The sequence below is a fragment of the Notechis scutatus genome, chromosome 4 (assembly GCF_049901735.1).
Source record: "Notechis scutatus isolate UNSWTSFEM ecotype Mainland chromosome 4, rNotScu1.2, whole genome shotgun sequence".
Classification (NCBI taxonomy): Eukaryota; Metazoa; Chordata; class Lepidosauria; order Squamata; family Elapidae; genus Notechis; species Notechis scutatus.
Genome location: NC_142012.1, coordinates 71,345,584 through 71,363,181, shown reverse-complemented (window position 1 = coordinate 71,363,181; position 17,598 = coordinate 71,345,584). Strand labels below are relative to the sequence as shown.

The following is a 17,598-nucleotide window of genomic DNA, read 5'->3' as shown; positions in this document are numbered from 1 at the left end:
TTCTGCTGGGATTAAAACTGTCAAAGCCACGCAGCAGCCCGGACAGAATTTTTAAAAAAACCAAGAGACACCAGCACTCATCCAGGATCCTGCGCAGCCATGCTGGTTTCCGGTGGCTGCCACTAGGGGTCAGGCGCGGACGCTCTGGGACGCAGCACGGAGATTCGGCAGCGTCAGAAACCAGAAGGAAATGGGTTTCTGGTTCTGATGCCGCTTCTTTTAAAAGAAAAAAAAGCCTCCAAGGCACAAAGGCGCCATAAGATCTCAGGGCTTCTGAGCTGTTTTCTTGCAGGCGTCTCATCGGCAAACCAGGCAACACCATCAGTGCAAGGAGGAGATGTGGGGTTGCCCTTTGGGCGTTGGGGGCAGGGGGGGTCTTAAGAACCAAGATCTCCATTGCAGGGGTCTCCAACCTGGGCCCCTTTAAGGCTTGTGGCCTTCAACTCCCAGAGTTCCTCAGCCAGCTTTGCTGGGAGCCATTGATCAGCTTTGCTGGCTGAGGAACTCTGGGAGTTGAAGTCCACAAGCCTTAAAGGGGCCCAGGTTGGAGACCCATGCACTAGAATATGGAACTGGCAGCAAACCCACCCACCCACTTGGCACTGTTGGTGTTACCTAGTTTGGGTCAGGAAACGTCCACAATCAAACCACCAAGCTCAGAGAGCACCAAGGACATTTCGGCCCTGAGCTGCAAATATTCTTTGTTGGTGCTTAACGGATTTCCCTGCTTGAAGAATCAACGTCCATCCAGCCCCCCACAGCTGTGATTTACGCTCATCTACAAAGCAGATTTTAAATTTGTTCCTCCTCTTGCCCTTGACATAGCCTCCCACGCATAGTGGTAGCAGGCAAACCAGACTAGCTTCTCCATATTCCTGAGCAGGGAAAACCTAGTTATGTCTCGATTCAGTTGCTTCAAAGTTAGGAATCCACTCGTTTCATAAGTTCCTCAGCACTCAAAATTATGAGTGCAATGTATTTATTCGTGCAATACCTATTTATATTGTATCACCAGTTTTAGAACTCTGCTGGCTACCTCTTTTGTTTCTTAGTGTTTGAAGTGCTAATCTAGATACCTCTAAATACTCCTGTGCCAAAATACCTGCTCTGACAATATGATCTCCTGATATTCGATGTCTTCTCCCTTTGAGATGAGACAGGAGAGAAAGTTGCTATAGCCTGGTGATGAAATAACATGCTAGTAAGGCTTATCAGTGTTATTGACTGGACACTTTGTCTGCAAACCAACTGTGCTGTCCCAGCCAGTCTATGGGAATTGGATAGTTACTTAGGAATTATGAACTGTCCCCTTAAGGGAATGCATCATGGTAAATGTAGTTAAGGTATCCTGGGAAATGTAGTCCATGTCACGTGACCACGTCTGTAATCCTGATTGGTCACTAATTTGACCTGTGTTGGGATGGTGGGAGGTCCCTTCACTCTCTTGCCTGAACTCAGCCTCCTTCTAGCATATCTACTACGATTTCAACTATGCAAAGAATTGGACATCAGATGCATCTCAACATAACTGTGAGTTACCTTGAGGATACCTAATATAATCCAATAAAAGAAACTTTGTATGGAAGAATTTGTAGAGTTATCTGTCTTTATATTCAGCAAGTGAATCAAAGGACAGAATAGTAAAATGATAAGTAGATCTGAGTTCCTGCAATCCCATCAGTCAAAAGACTAAAAGTAATTTGAATTTTGTGATAAAGCAAAGTAATATTGAAGCCAGGAGTGAATGTGAAACGCCAAGCTCTCTGTGCCTCGTTCTCCTTTGAAGCAACAAGCTTTCAAATCCAGTGTGAATTGGCAGGGAGGGGCAAGAAATCCCCCCCTTCTCCATTTACACAAGAGACTTTCAAACGTCCTATTCTCTGGCTTAATCTGCGTCTTCCCATTGTTGGCCAAAGTAACCTTACAGCCTGTTTGGAATTGAAGGAAGGGGCCAGGTATTCCCCATCTATGTTTCTCTCCAGTTACAAGCCCTTTCCAAACACAATGGAAAGTTTGAGAAATCTTGCATGTATTGCTAAAAGGAAAGGCTTTGCATTTCTTATGCTCTCGGCTGCTTCGAAGAGGCAATACAGGAGGCCTCTCCAGCTATTTTACAACCACTCTGGCCGGCTTATTGGGGTTCATAAATCATTAGTGAAGGACCGTCTTCAAAGCAACGGAGCACGTTCCTCCCCCCAAGTCACAAGGCTGATTCAAGCAAGTTATTTGAACAAAATAATTCAAGGAGCAATTTATTTTGTTTAAAATCCTAATGTTTCTTCATCTCCTCCTCTCTTTACTAAAAAATTAAAAGCGTAACACAGCCACAGTGCATGCAACTTACTGAAGTATTTTTCCTAATGAATTTTTCCCTTCCAGCGAAATCGGTTGACACTCAACTATTAGCTTACAGCACCATCTGAAGTAGGCAATAAATTCCTTTGGGCAATCAGCAAACTTCATAGCTACGAGGCTCGCCCCCCTAAAGAGAGAAATCAGACTCAAGTAAAGCAGCCTGCAGCTCCATCTGGTGGTCAAGAAGAAATTTACAGCGAAGTTAAAGAATTCTTACCATTTTTTTTCCTTTTTTCAAGAATGGGCAAGGAAGTCCCCCCCCCTTTTTTTTTCCTCTTCAGCCCACTGCTACATCTGGGGCTCAAAGAAAAATCTCCCTGAGTTTTCCAATACGTGTTTGCATTGATAATCCCTTTTTTGAAACCACTGTGGACAATTTAATCAATTTAATTCAAATGTCCCAAGAGTAACTGCAACCTAACATGGGCATAGCAACAGGGTCTTCCTGACCCTCTGCTGCCACGTTGTGAAGCAAGCAACAATTATAGACATATTTCTGCGTTCAGCCCTCAAGTCTTCAGACTACGCTATGCATATTTCTGCGTTCAGCCCTCTAGTCTTCAGACTTCGCGATGCAACCTCTAGTGCCCCCTTCTGTTGCAAGCTCACAACGCACCCTAGAAGCAGCCATACCGTGTGCTGTGCTAGCGTCGCCCAGACTCTGCAGTGCCACCAACGTGCTCAAGTATTAAATCCAGCAGCAATTCTACTTTCTGCTACCTGCTTGCAGTGCCCCCTAGTACAAAAAAGGGAATTGCACAGAAAACCACGAAAATTTTCCAAATTTCTCTCTTTGCCAATTTGAAGCATGGCAACTTCCTCAGCCATGACAGATGTCTCTGATGTACCAGAATCTCCACTAGGATGGGGGATCGTAGGAATTGTCAGTGACGATTGGATGCAGGCTCCAACCCAGGCAAATGACTTAGCACCATCCATTCCAACAGCCTTCCGAAACCCTTTAGCACCATCGAAAACAAGAATGACGTTCCTGCCTGAAAGGCCGCTAGCAATCAGTACACTTTCACTAGGACACCCTAAACGGCCGCCAACAACCACCAGACGTCCACTAAGATGCTCTACACAGGCATATGCCTACGCAACACCCTTTCCAACAGCTTCCCGATGCCCTTTGACACCGTGGAAGCAAGAGTACCATTCAAACCCTAAAAAACCCCTACTTAAGCAGGAAAACCTATAGCATTTCAGGCAAATAATTGTCCAATCTCTTCTTAAGAACTTCCAGTCTTGGAGCCTTTACAACTTCTGGAGGCAAGCTGTTCCACTGATTAATTGTGGAATGATTAATTTTAATAGGATAACCTGTATTGTCACTTTTGTTTGTGAACACACCAGCACACATTAAAAAATGAAATTCTAATGCCGGCCCTCAAAAGAAAACATATCCACGCACACATGCACATAAATACATATGTTAATCAAGTCCATTTTGAGTACATCACCTGGTTCATTAGCGTTCCAACTCTTGCCTTCAGGTGGTCTCAAACTGGCTCATCCATAATCTAACCCCTTAATTTAGTTATGTATCTGTTTGCTTTTTAAATTCTAAAGGCTGTGGGATGGATACTCCAATCCTACTTTGGGCTCCTTTTTCCTTTCCCAAATCATAAAGAGCCAGGTGGCATCTTTTTCCATGAAACAAATTTGGCTGAGTTGAAAGCTGGTTCCCTTTAATAAGATTCTGTCAAAACTCTCCCAATCTTTGGCTTTCGATACGCTAATATGGCTCCCCTCTCCTCCTAAGGATCACCCTTCCAAGGATGATCTGGGAATCTTCTGGTTAGATCTTGCTTTAAATTCTTAGTTGTAGCTCTGGCTGTATCTTTTTAACTTCTTACATCCCACATACTTTGTATTACTTTATTTCCTAAGTTTACTGTTATTTTACTGTATTTTGTGGTACATTATGTTACGACCTATGATTATAACAATAAACTAATGAACCAACTTGCCATATGGTAGAAAACTGTGATCAGAAAAGTCACAGTGCAGACAGCCTAAACTCTACCATGAAGAGTCCTTGGTGCTCTCTGAGCTGGCTGGTTTTTCTTGTAGACCTTTCACGACCCAACCAGGCAACATCAGCAGCGCTAGTCACCTTAAAACGCCGGCAAGAACACAACGCTCTCCAGGATCGACATTTTAGGCTCCATGGACTGACTTGGTCCAAAAATGTTCTGAGAAATGAACTTCCTTAGTAAAAGGGGGAATCCGTACACTCCCATTCGTCAGGCTGACATTTCAATGCACCAATGGATATCCGCTGTTCAGAAGATGACTCAGTTAAGCAACCCCCGAAGGCTGGTGGATGTCTTGGCTGGGCTGCTCCTTTTGCCCTAGGAAGCAGAATAAACGGACGCAGAGGCTGCCAGGCTCACATGGAGGCTTTTTATTTAGCAAAGTTGAACCAGCAGCTCTTTATCCCCTGGCACGATTCGTCTCTGGTTCAGCTCAGCGCTTCCATGGGCGTAAGGGCAGGAGGCCGAGGGCAGAGGGCAGCCTTGAGGGTGATGCCGGTCAAACCAGCAGAGCCGAGTTTTCGTGGCTTCAGAAGGGAGCCGGGCTCTGGCCGGCCTGGCCCGGAGCTGCTTCCTGGGCCTCTCCTCTTCCCTCCAGTCGCGGATGCGAACTTTCCCATGTTGGACTGAGGGGAGGAAGCAGAGCGACAGACCGATTAGTGCCAACAGTTGAAGAGGCCCAGATGCCCCTCCCCCAGTCTCACTGAAGTGTGCATGCGCCCCGGGCAGCAACCGAAGAGCGCGGTCCTTTCTCCCACAGAAATCCAGCTTTCCCCACGGATCTGAACCACCTCCTCAGTGCTGGGGGTGTTTGTGACTAGCTTTGGGGGATACCAAATGTCCAGAGTAGGGCGGGGAGCTTCGCTGGTGGGCCAGATTGAGCAGCTGGCATTTGGTGTGGCTGGAAAGAGGATTCCTGTCCCTGAGGAATCGCCAGGGCATCTTGAGAATCCAGGCGATGGACAGATTAAAACCCAAAGAGGTGGGTTTTTTGTCTGCAGCCCAACTAACAGACCAATAGGATTACAGGGAATTACTTAAGTCATTTTAGGAGATCCTAAAATTTGAGAACTAGTGAGATACGGAATTGGTTGAGTGATTCTGTTGCTTTAATTATATTAAAAATAATAAAGTTGCAGATAAAATTTGGTCTGAATTTTGAAACTTTTGTGGTGATTAGCATCACTACTCCTAGTAACAAGCATCCTTTGAGAAGACTATGAAGTTGCTTACAATATTAAAAACAGAAAAATACTATAGGGTAAATGGTACAACCAATAAACTGAATTGAAATATGTTACAAATCCCAAGGCAGACTCTTGACATCAAAATCTGTGAAAAGGATGGGATGACTAGCAAAGAAGCCTCCACCTGGTGCAATGCAGAAGCCTCAAGGGAGGAAATCCCCCTGGAGAGGAAATTCCACAACAGAGGAGGAGGAGGAGGAGGAGGAGGGGAGGAGGAGGAGGAGGAGGAGGAGGAGGCTCCTCTCTTCCAGACCCTCACTGCTCTGGGCCGGGAGGAAACACGGCCGAGAGATCTTTCCAGGGCAACCACGGCCCAAGCAAATGCTGAAAGAAGAGCCGCTCTTCACCCCAAAGGCCTCTAAAACGGAGCCCAGGAAGGGAGAGGAGCGGAGCGGCCTCCTTACCTTTAAAGACCTGGTGGTTATTTCTGAGCAAGGTCTGCAGGCCTCCGTGTTCCTTCTTCAGAGTCTTCAGAGTCTCCTTGTCTAAATGCCCGGCAATTTCACTCAAGGGGAGGCTCCCTATAGAAAACAGAGTTTGTACAAAACGCTTTGATTCTTTGGGGGCTCCTGGGAACGTGTGTCCCCTTGGGAACATTTGCTTCTCCCTCCCTCCCCCACCGTGTGTGTGTGTGTGTGTGTGTGTGTGAAATACCCCCCCTTCCTTTCCCGAAAGATGCTTTTTAAAACAAAAACAAGAAAAAGGGCCGTACCCAAAAGGTTCCTTTTTCATTGTGTGTGAGCGGAAGGTCGGCTCTCACCTCCGCGGTTCCAGGGGCTGGAGGGTCCGTGGAGGAGGCTCCCTTCCGTCTCGCTGAGCAACAGGTGGGCCACCTTCGAAGCCACCTGGTCCACCAAGGCGTGTGGGAGGGTGGTGCAGTTCCTTACTTGCTCTTTGCCCCGGGGCAGAAACCCAGAGGGCCAGGAGGGCCGCCCCTCTCTCTCCCGGGAGAGGGCCTCCTCTGCGCACAGCCGCTGCCCGGCAGCCGAGAGGCTCTGCTCCTGACGTGGCCGGGGGCAGCTCCCACCAGGGGCCAGAGTGACGGGGCCGCCGGGCTGCCGCTTCCTGATGAACTCCCTCCTCTCGTCCTCCAGCGCCGGACCTTCTGCCCCTGTCCTGGACACCCCAATCAAACAGACCTAAAGCAAAGAAGGATCCTGCTGTCAAGATCCTCAGCGAAATGATGTTCTGGGATCCACAGGCCTCTTGGGGCCCCAATGGCTTCAGAAAGCCCACGGGCAACACATGGGGGGGTTCCCTGGTTTACAAGTCCGTTTAGTGACCAAATGGCACAAAGTTACATGTGGCTTACGACCATTTTTTTCACACTCACGGCATTTGCAGCCTCCTCCTGGTGATGTAATCAGAATTCGGATGCTTGGCACCTGACTTGCACTTACGAAGGTCGCAGCGTCCCTGGGGGTCCCGGGGTCCCCTTTTGCAACCTTCTGATCCACAAAGTCAATGGGGAAGCCGGGTGGCAAGAAAGGTCGTAAAATGGCGGGGGGGGACCTCACTTAATCAAAGTCTCACTTAACAACATGAACCCTGGGCTCAATTGTGGTCGTAAGCCAAGGACTAGCTGTACACGAAGGCAACTGCCCTCTTCCATGGCGGCTCCACAGCCACAAGTTTGGCTCTGGAGGCCCCCCTCGGCTATCCAGACCGGCTGCCCCTCCTCCCTCCTGGTCTGATCCCCAGTTAAACCATTAAAGGGATCCTCCCCCCCACCTATGGGCCACAGAAGGCATCTACGTGCTGATTGTGGGGCGCAGAATCCATGGCTGGGAACAGAGAAGCCCCTTTCAAAGAGCGCTAGGAGCCTCCACTCTGCACCTTCAAGAGGGAGGGAGGGAGGGAGGGGCAAGGGCTCCAACTTCCTTCAAGAGGGAAGGAACCCTTGCGGCTCCGCAAAGGGCAACCCTCCACAGGAAGGGCTCCGGGGGGGTTGGGGGTGGACACAGGAGGGATAAAACCAACCAAGGCAGCCTTCTCCAGCCGGCCTAAACCTGGCTAGTGGGGCAGCAGCTTCAGGCTTTGGGGGCAGCTGGGCTATTTGAGAGCTGCCCACCCAGCTGAGCGGAAGTCCATTCCACGGCCTGAATGGACCTCCGGGGGCGGCCGAGGCTCCCCAAGGCGGCTGCTAACGGGCAGGAAGGGCCCCGAGAGCAGGAGTTACCCTTTTGGTGGAAGGGATTCTGAGGCAGTCTTCCTCCACCTGGAAGCCGCACACTGTCCCAACTTCTGCAACAAAATCCAGGTATTCTCTGTACTGGCTCTTCTGGCTCTGCCTCCGGTTGTATTTTCCGTAGAAGTCGAAGAAGCAGCAAGGCAGCAGAAAATAGCGACAAGAGGAGGAAGACCTGCCGCAGGGAGGGAGGCAGAGCAAAGTCAGGCCCTGAGGAAGGCGCCCAAAGGCTCCCGGGGCCTGGAGGAGGCGGCTCAGCCCAGCTGCCAGAAGCCCAGCCTTTAGATTTGCTGGTGTGGGGGGGAGGAGCAGCTGGTTAGGTCTACTTTGGGGGTGGGGGGTGGACCATGTCTTAACAGCTTGCTAAATAACCCGATTTCGCCTTCTCTGCTCCAAATGTACGGCTGCACTTGGATGGGCCTGGCTGAGGCTCCCAAATCCTGACTGCTCAACACAACTGCTAAATACCGTGAGTCAGATTCCCAAACCAGGGAAGGGGGCTGGATTTTACTACTGAATAGAGGGACCCCCAACCCCTGGGCTGCACAAGTGACGGCTGAGCCTGCACCCGCAGCTCCATTTGTACGAGTGGCAGGCCTGGCTCCATACACTGGCCTGCCACTCACGTGGAACCATCCCCTCACACACACACACACACACACACACACACACAGACACACACAGAGGTGCCCAAAGCCAGAAAGGTTGGGGTGCTCTGACTTAATAAGTGGAACCATTTCTGCATTGGCTGCCGTGCACTTTGCGAACTGCTGCAGTGAAAAAACCCAGAGAGACTCTCACAGGGCGGTGAATTCAAAAATCCGGGAAACTCTGCTTTATAATTAGTTTAGAATTCATGCTGCCTTTACCCATTTCCCCTTCGTGGAAGTTTGGCCAGTCCATTTCCTTCCTACCCACTCTTTGCAGGAGCTCAGATATTAGCTGGCCTCCAATTTCAGTTCTTCTGAATCGAAACTTCCTGAACCTTTTGCTCCAGGGCTCCCTTCCTCTTTCCATTTCCCCCCGAGATTCTTGGGTTCACTCACTAAATGCATTTTCCGGGCGCAACTGAAAGCACGCTCCCATTTAACGTGAATGGTTTGGAGGCGTCCTGTTCTGAGCCGCTTATCTTAATGCGGCCGCTCCCGAGAGACGGCTGAGGCTCAGGGTGCCAGAAAGGCCCTGGTGGGTACCTGGCTGCTATTACGGGGATCCAGGGCGTCAGCTCGTCCGAATGGTTTCCAATTAACCAGTCAGCCTCTGGATAAAGGTGGTCTGGATTGATGGCACTTTCCTAATGTGAGAGAGAACAAGGCAACGTAATACAAAACACCCAAAGGGCCGCCAGTATTTTTCCACTGAAATCTATCGGTGCCAATAATCCCCAACTTGAACCCAAAATTTCTGTTGCTAAGCATGACAATTGTTAAGTGAAATTTGGCCTCTTTTACGACCTCCCTGGCCACCATTGTTAAGTGAATCACTGCAGTTGTTAAATCAGTCGCTCGGTTGTTAAGTGTGTCTGGCTTCCCCCTTGACTTGACTTGTCCTGAGGTCACAAAACAGATCACGTGGCCCAGGGGCACTGCGACCGTCGGAAGTACAAGTCCTTTGCCAGGCGCCTAAGTTTTCCACCGCCTGGCCCTGGGGATGCCCTGACAGTCCCCAGCGTGGGCAACAGCCATCGGCCAGTTTCTGTCGCTGGCTTGTGACTTTGAACGCTCCCTAAGCGAGGACGGCCTGCGTTTCAGCTCACAGCCCTTCCGGAGAAGAAGCCCCATCGCCAGCCTACCTCCAAGCAGGTCTGGGGGCCGTACATGTCCCATATTTTCCTCCTCCTGACGTCGATTCCTTTCCCCGGGTGCTGGAAGAATCCACACAGGGAGCCTCGTTAGGAAGCAGCCTCTGCTCCTCACCCCTGATTTTTTTAAAAAGGGGAGGGGGCAAGCCATTCTGGGAATGGGGTGGGGCTGAGGACTGGAGCGGAGGTGGCCCAGTCAACCCAAGAGGTTAGTCCTCAGGACTTCGGTTCAAAGGGAAAGAGGAGAGCGAGAAGCCAAACACTTGGAAGGGGAGAGTTTTAAGACATAAGAATTTATTTGTCATTACACTCGCAAGCGGGTGCAACTAAATGAGGTGCTCTTCCACAAAGTAAAAACTGGACAAACACCACTAAAAAGAAAAAAATTAAACTAAACACAACCAACCATACAATCATCTCTATGCAATTTTAAAATGTAAATACCACTGTGTTACTGTCAGTGGGTTGAGAAGCAGCAGTGGCTACCGTGCTGTTGGGAGTGTTGCTATTTTTCTGTAGGTGGTTAACATCCTTGTTTTATCCTCTCATAATAATAAAAAATGGTTTCTACTTGGGAGAGCCAATGCTGAATGGAGCCAAGTGGCCTGAGCAGTGAATGGCTGGCTTGCTGGGCCTTATTTATTCATTTAGAAAAGTTTATACGGCCGCCCAACTCACTCCAACAGGACCCGCACAAGCCTCTTTTCCATGCTGTCTTGAAAGGGTTAATGTGACAGCAGTGAAATAAAGGGAAACGGTGATACAAAACAGCTACAACAAAACACTAAGGAAGAGGCTAAACTGCCTAGGACATAAACCTGACATCACAGGGGGGCGTCACAGGGGAGGGTCTAAGGAGGGACCCTATTATCTCCCCCAGGTTCTCTTGGCTCAGTCTGGTCCCACGGGGGCTGCCACAGAGAAGGCCGCCAACCTCCAAGGGGGATGAGCTGCCAGGGAACGCAGCCGAGGGGGAGGAGGGAGGATCAGCCCCTTAAGCCGCAAGAGGGACCCAGGGGCTCCCCATCAGGGCTAGACCAGCCTTTCCCAACCTTGGCAACATGGAAGAGGCCTCGACGTCCAACTCCCAGAAGTTGCTAGCAAGCTTGAGAAACGCCATCGCCCCAGCCACCCCCTGCCAACTGGGGGGGCATGTCTGGCCGGGGGACAAACGCACTAGGGGGAGAGGCAGAGGGAAAAGGGGCTCGGCCAACACGATACCACAGCCAACTTACCCCCTCGTTGCCTAAAATGTGGACCAGGAGCCCATTCCCACAGCCCAGGTCCAGAAAGGACTGCTTCTCGGACAGGCCCCTCCGAGCTCTCTCGTCCTCCCACAGGATCTAAGAAGACACGGCCGCCAGTCAGAAAAGCCAAACCACCCGCAGCCAGAAGGGCATTGTGGAAGGGCCAGCTGCATTCACAGATGTCAGCCGGCCACTAACACAAAACTCCCTTTAAGCCCCTGCCAACCATTAGCAACACGCCCCCCCCCCATTTTATTTATTATTTCTATAAATAGCGGAAGGCAACAAACAGAGCTAACCCTCCTCCTATTTTCCCAACCAGAATTCTGCGAGGTGCGTTAGGCTGAGAAAGTGTGAGTGGTCCAAAGACACCCAGCCAGCTTTCTTGCCTAAGGAGGGACTAGAACTCCCAGGCTCCTGGCTTCTAGCCTCGTCCCTTAACCACCGGACCAAACAAATTGCCACGTTCCGCTCGCCTCCCGGTCCAGTTTCTGAACCAGATGTATTAATCGCTACCATCTGGCGCGTTCTGAGGACTCAAAGGGCAACACTGTCCTACTCAGCCAGCAAAACCCCTAGAGGCCGCTGAGGAGCAAGTGACCCTGTTCTCCTCTCTTTACTGCCTCTAGTGGTCCTCTGTGCTTTTGCAACCCGGATGTGGGAGACAGCCAAAGATTTATGATTTAATGACACACAAATCAAAGCCGGAACTTTTGGATTCTGTGTCTTTTTAAACTTTTGCAGGCTGTTGCACAGCTCTTTCATACCTATAATAATTCTGTCTTAATGCAATTTAAAACATTGTAGGAAGAGGTTGCTGTTATTCTTAGGTTGGGGAAAAAAAACATGAATGTGGCAGCACCTTTTCCAGCCAAACTATTTTATTAAAAAGAATAGAGCTGAGATGTGTGTGTGTGTGTGTGTGTGTGTGTGTGTACTCGCGCGCACACATTCTAGTTCTCCAGCTGAGCCTGCATTATTGTTTGGATGCAACATGCAAAATCACATTAACAAACCAGCAAATTTTCTGGAATAACTGATTGTAACCAACTCCTCATCTACCCATCTAACCACTTTGAAATGGCCCCACACTGAGCCTCCATTTTGGGATTTGTGGCCTGGATATTCAGGTCATCCCAGGGCCACACCCAGTTGGACTTTAAGCAGCCACATCTCCCTGGTGCCTTGAAAGAGAGAGACCCGGGAATGCGCTGGTGCTGCCTCCCCGACAGCCAGTTCTACAAGGGGGACGAGATCAAGAAAATGACCCGGCTTGGAACGTTCTTCCCCGGGGCTCTCCACCCTACAGTTGGCACCCTGCCCCTTTTCCATGAAGGATAAACAAACAAATCCCTCAAACACAACACTCGGCCACTCCTTGGAAACAAATATATAATCTCCTAACTGAAATTATTAACAGACATTTTGTGCTCAAACTATTCTTTATAGTTCCATTTTAGGAAGTTTATTATTTTGGAGTAATTTATACTTTCAGAGTAAACTTTTAATTCGCTTTTAAACACCACCTACCAGCAGATAAGTAGCTATAGCAACATCCTCATAGACAAACTTTTCAGGATCCGTTACCTCAGGCCAAACCTGTAGACGAATAAGACGCAGGTTGAAATGATTAGAAATGAGAGGTTATTCAACACAAAAGGTTCTTTCAAATGCCCAGCAGATGCCTGCACCTAAGGCCTATTCAGGGCCCACCAAACTGACACCGCAGCCAGTTTGTGGGGGGGCGCTCTGGAAAGAGGCTGAGCTCTCCCTGCCAACGCGATCCCCACCGAACCCATTCCCAGCACCAGGCCAGCCTCCCTCCGTACCCTGTCACTTCCATGGCTAAGCAGGTTCCGCCGAGGCTTCGGAGGCATGAAAACCCAACCACGGAGGGTGCTGTTTTCTGCCCTGTCACAGTAGCACACGGCCAATGTTACTTCAACAGGCAACACCAGGCTGGGGATAAATACCATGAACCATTTTCTCTATCGAGTGTCTTTTCCTTCCTCGCCCTCCAAAAGTGGGCAACGTTGTCCGTGGCCATTCTGGGGCTGCCGCTTCAGCTGGCACAAAGTGCAGGGGGCATGGTCAGTTACACCCACCCCCAGATCACCTCTGCTCCGGGAGTCACCCTGGTTGCCAGCTGGCTTCCGGCTTCAATTCAAAGCGCTGGCAATGACCCCTCAAGTCATTGGACGGGGCCCAGGGGAGAGGCCTTCCTGCTGAGGCAGCCGCTCTTTGGCACACCCTTCTCCCAAGGTCAGACTGCTCCCAACCCTGCTGGTCTCCAGGAAGGCCCTGAAAATGGGACTTTGCCTTCAGGCCTGGGGTAGAACTACATAAAGTCATATTATTAATTATTATTATTTATTATTATTAATTATTATTATTATTATTATTATTATTATTATTATTATTATTATTATTATTATTATTATTATTATTATTATTATTATTATTATTATTATTAATTATTATTATTATTATTATTATTATTATTATTATTAGGGAAACTTATGTTTTATTGTTTTACTGCTTTTTCTTATGTTTTTTCATTATTTGTTTCCCTCTTTTTGATGTCCAGAGTCACGCATATTAGAGGGACAGTGACATAAATTTACCAAATAAGTAAACAAGCACACCACCCAACTTTAAGCCGATTCTTACAAAAGCAGCAAAATATTAAATTGGGAACCGGATCCTGTGACAAACCCAAAGGACTATTTTCCTCCCACATTCACACCAACAACAGCTCCATACTCGAGATTAGGGTCTTCTTCACGTACTTTTCTTCTAACGTGACGTATCTACCAGCAATGCCCCTCCAGATTTTACATGTCGCTGTATAAATGGGGAAATGTTGTACAACAGGACACAAGTTTGGCATCAGGACTCAAACGCTGACGAAGTAAAGTAGCAAAGCATTTCAGCCTTGCTACTTTAACAGAACTAAAAGCAGCTACCTGGGGGGATCAAACTTCCCCAGCCCAACTGAGTGAGACTGCTGAACTTACACAATTTAAAAATTTCAGGCAATCTCTGTAGATGTCAACAAACCCAACAGGTTTTTAACACATTACAATTGTTAATTGACAAAATTATTGGAATCTGGCTCGTGTTTAACTCGCACCTGCGTAATTCCACTCCTCCATCGATCTAGACATTCCGCAGTCCTGATGAAGTAAGATGCGCCTCATGAATGCTTAATAACATTTGCTAATCCGAAAAGTTGCAACCAGATTCCCAGAGATTTCACAAACCCAGGCGTGGCCCTGGGAATCGTTTAAACAACTTTAGGCCAGACTGCATTGCAAGCAGATTAACGGCCAACACCGGTGAGCATCCTCTCCATCTGGCAGTGATGGATTCTCACACAGATCTGCAGACCTTAAGCTTTTCCATCATAATTCTTGCTTTCTCAGACAGAACCATATTTCGGCTTCCCCGCTTCCCTCCCACTGGAGTTTTAAAAGGCCGGAATCCTCCACACATTTTGCCCTTGACATTGGGTGGAGGATGCACTCAGCCCAACCTCTTCTGTTCCCAAGGCCCAAGCATCCTCCGTCATTTGATTTCCTTGTTCAATTAAGAACAAAACTCATGCTTCCAATTTAAGAAAGAGACAAACAAACACTCTTCTGCATGAATGTTAAGTTCAAAAATGGCAAAGCGAAAAGCATCCAGCTCCACTTACTTTGACCATCTCTTTGTACTTTTCCTTTAAATCTTGATAAACCTGGCTGTATCTAGCTACAGAAATCAGAGAAAGCGTTCTCTTAAACTCATTTTTCGTGATCTCTGTGGACCATTTAACCAGCTTAGAAATCAATTTGTTCCCTAGCCACTCTGCTTTGGGATATACAATTCCATCAGGAACATATTTTTCTGGATTCAGGAGCACTGACACAGTCCTACAAACAGACAAAAAAAAATAAGGTTCAGTCTCAATCAGTAGGAGACCACTTTAATTTAATTGTGCCTCTGGCCAATCGAGCAAGATTCCACTTTTATTGTACACTAGCATGTAGCAAAAAGGGACAATATTTTCTTTCTCAAATAGAGGAATTGGAGGCAGAGGTATGCAGCCCATGGCCTCCCTCGCCTGCAGCATTCTCAGAAAGTAGCACTAACAATTGCAAGTGAGATTTTCTTGCTCAAGAAAAATCAGGTAACTCGTTCATCACCGTGGGGTAATGGATTGGCAGTTCGCTGACAACACTCAATTACATAACTCCACCCTGGCAAATTGAGCAATTAAGCCATGAACAGCTTATCTTGGCATCTGGAATGAGGATCTGGGAGGTGAACAACAGGCTTCAGCTGAACCTGAGCATCTCAGATTTTTGGGGGGACGGGGGGACGGGGGGGACACCAGTTCCAGGACTATCCCATCCTTGCCGCTGGATGGAGTTACTCTCTCTCCCAGACAGACCCGGTGTGCAATCTTGGGCTCCTCCTCCTAGACATTCATGACTCCTGCTGAATAGGCAGTGGGCAGTGATGGCTAAGAGGGCCTTTGCATAGCTGCTTTGTGTGCCAGCTGAGCCCCTTCTGCCTGCCCACAGTCACCTCCAGACTGAACGACTGCAATGGGCTGTATATAGGGCTGCCCCTTGAAGGCTATCCAGAAGATTCAGCAGGACAGAAGGCAGAGGGTGCAGGCAGTTCCTTGTGCTCCTAGAACAGCACACGCAACAACTCTGCTCTGCAAACTGCATTAGTGGCAGATTACATCCGAGTCCAGCTCACACAGACCGTATTGCCAAAATCCAAATCATATCAAACTTGAGGCCAGTGACTCTCAAGCCAGATGCAACGTGCTAAATTTAGACCTTAATGAAAAAGATGCCTTATCTCAGGGGTGCCAAACTCGCGGTGTCATGTGACGTATCGCGACTTTCCCCCCCTTTGCTAAACCAGGCGTGGGCAGCGTGTGACGCATCCGGCCCGCAGGCCGTGAGTTTGACACCCCTGCCATATAAAATAAAATCTGACAAGACTGAACAACACCAACAGAAACAGAGAACCACCATTCCCTTGAACGCATCCGTAGTGTGACGAAAGGATTCAAAGGCAGCAGCGTCTTCCGAGCACCCACCATTCATCGTCCTGCATGTGCCGGAGCCGAATTTGATAAATGTTGCCGACCTTCACCTTGTATTGGCCTTGGCAGGTCTCTTCCAAAGGCAGAAAGGTCATCCTCCCATTAAGGACATCTGTAAAGAGTGGCAAATGGTTCAGTCCCATTCTCGATAGGACACACGTGTTTTAGGAAAGGGCAAAAAGGATGTTGCATAGAAGCTCAGGATCGAATCTACTGAGCAAATGGCCTGGCAGGATGGAATCATGGGGGGGAGAGCAGACCAGACTAAGGAGTGGAGAATATAACCCCCCGAGGGAAGGGGGGCTGGTGGATCCTTATCTCTCTCTGAGCTTGTTTCCTTGCAGATGTTTCAGGACCCAACATCAGTGCTGGGTTACACACACACACACCCTGCCTCCCTTCTGGCATCTAAGTGGTGACCTTCTCCACTTAGGTAATGAAAGGCCAGGAAAGCAGCCCCCAGGGCTCCCCTAGCCCTCCTCCCCCCCAACCCCTTCTTCCTTCTAGCACCCGTGGGGTTATATCCACAAGCGCGGCCCTCCACTTACGACCACAACAGAGCCCAAGGTTTATGTTGCTAAGTGAGAAATTGGCTAAGCGGGTTTTGCCCCATTTCACCACCTTTCTTGCCACCGTTGTTAAGTGAACCGCCTCAGCCATTACATGAGTAACCCGGTTGCTAAGCGGGTTACGTGAGTAACCCGGTTGCTAAGCTTGCGCAAGCCCTCACAAACGGGGGACAGCACCCGAACATGCGTCCCGTGGGGGGGCTGCTGCTGCGACGACGGTCATTAAGCGTGAAAAGCCCCCCCCCGTCACTTTTTCCACGGCCGTTGTAACTTCGGTCCCTAAGTGAAGCGTTGTAACGGGAGGGCTGCCTGCCTGCAGCTGGGCCCTGAACCGCCTGCCAGGAAGGCGGCGCCAAGCTCGGGGAGCAGCCGGGACCCCGCAGCCCTCCCTCCTCCTCCGGGCACTGGGGAGGGGTCCCACGGGGCCGCCCCCGGCCCCTCTTCCCCAGCCGGGCTCCCGAAGGGCGGCCTCCGGGGAGAGGGACGGGCGCCGGGAGAGGGAGGCGGCCTCCCAGCCATGAAGCCGACGCCCCCGGGGGACGGGCCTGCTCCCTCCCGGCTCCCCGCCCGGAGGGCATCATAAACCCGGGCGGGCGGGCGGGCGGCCTCCCTTCCGCGCTCGCAGTCGCCCACACCGCAGCCATGCCAGGCAAGGGAAGGGGACGGGCAAGGGAGACCCACCTCGCGCCACCAGCTCCGGGGCGGGGGGCGGCGGCGGCGGGGGCGGCGGGGCAGCAGGCGGCGCAGCACCAGCTCCACCGGCCCCCACAGGCCCAGCGCCTGGCCCTCCGCGCCTGCGCAGAAGGCCCCCAGGCCCGCTCCGCCGCGCCCGCCGCCCCGCCGCCCGCTCGGGGGACGCGCAGGGAGGGCTCCGCGCAGGCGCCGCTCAGCCGCTTGTTGGCCACCTGCGGCCGCTCCAGCCACACGGCCGCCGCCGCCCAGAAGCCGTCGGGCAGCCGCCCGCAGGATCCCGCAGCGCCGCCTCGCCCACCGCCTCCATAGATAATCCCCGCCGCTTCCGGGATCGTTCCGCCGACGCCTGCGC

General features: G+C 50.2%; 1 protein-coding gene across 4 annotated transcripts; it reads right to left on the bottom strand.

Moving 5' to 3' along the window:
* Positions 1–4,222: 4,222 nt before the first annotated feature.
* TRMT44 (tRNA methyltransferase 44 homolog) lies at positions 4,223–17,596 on the bottom strand. 4 transcript variants are annotated; one of them, XM_087963716.1, is made up of 11 exons: positions 17,459–17,595; positions 15,979–16,096; positions 14,575–14,791; positions 12,408–12,476; positions 10,866–10,973; positions 9,622–9,693; positions 9,023–9,123; positions 7,821–8,004; positions 6,402–6,780; positions 6,046–6,162; positions 4,223–5,020 (listed from the first exon to the last, which is right to left on the bottom strand). In XM_087963716.1, the coding sequence occupies exons 2-11, from the start codon at positions 16,077–16,079 to the stop codon at positions 4,770–4,772; spliced, it is 1,599 nt and encodes a 532-aa protein (XP_087819842.1). In that variant the 5' UTR covers positions 16,080–16,096; positions 17,459–17,595; the 3' UTR covers positions 4,223–4,769. The 4 variants fall into 4 exon arrangements, with proteins under 4 accessions (XP_087819842.1, XP_026545473.2, XP_087819840.1 ...); XM_026689688.2 differs by having other exon boundaries at positions 17,235–17,594; XM_087963714.1 differs by lacking the exon at positions 14,575–14,791 and having other exon boundaries at positions 17,459–17,596.
* Positions 17,597–17,598: the final 2 nt, after the last annotated feature.

What these genes read in the sequence shown, in the direction of transcription:
- TRMT44 (XM_087963716.1), bottom strand. Translation starts at nt 16,079, where the DNA reads ATGACCTTTCTGCCTTTGGAAGAGACCTGCCAAGGCCAATACAAGGTG. An exon ending in AGTACAAAGAGATGGTCAAA is followed by an intron (nt 12,477 to 14,574) that starts GTAAGTGGAGCT and finishes ATTCGTCTACAG; the next exon opens with GTTTGGCCTGAGGTAACGGA. An exon ending in GAATCCCTTCCACCAAAAGG is followed by an intron (nt 6,781 to 7,820) that starts GTAACTCCTGCT and finishes TCTTTGCTTTAG; the next exon opens with GTCTGTTTGATTGGGGTGTC.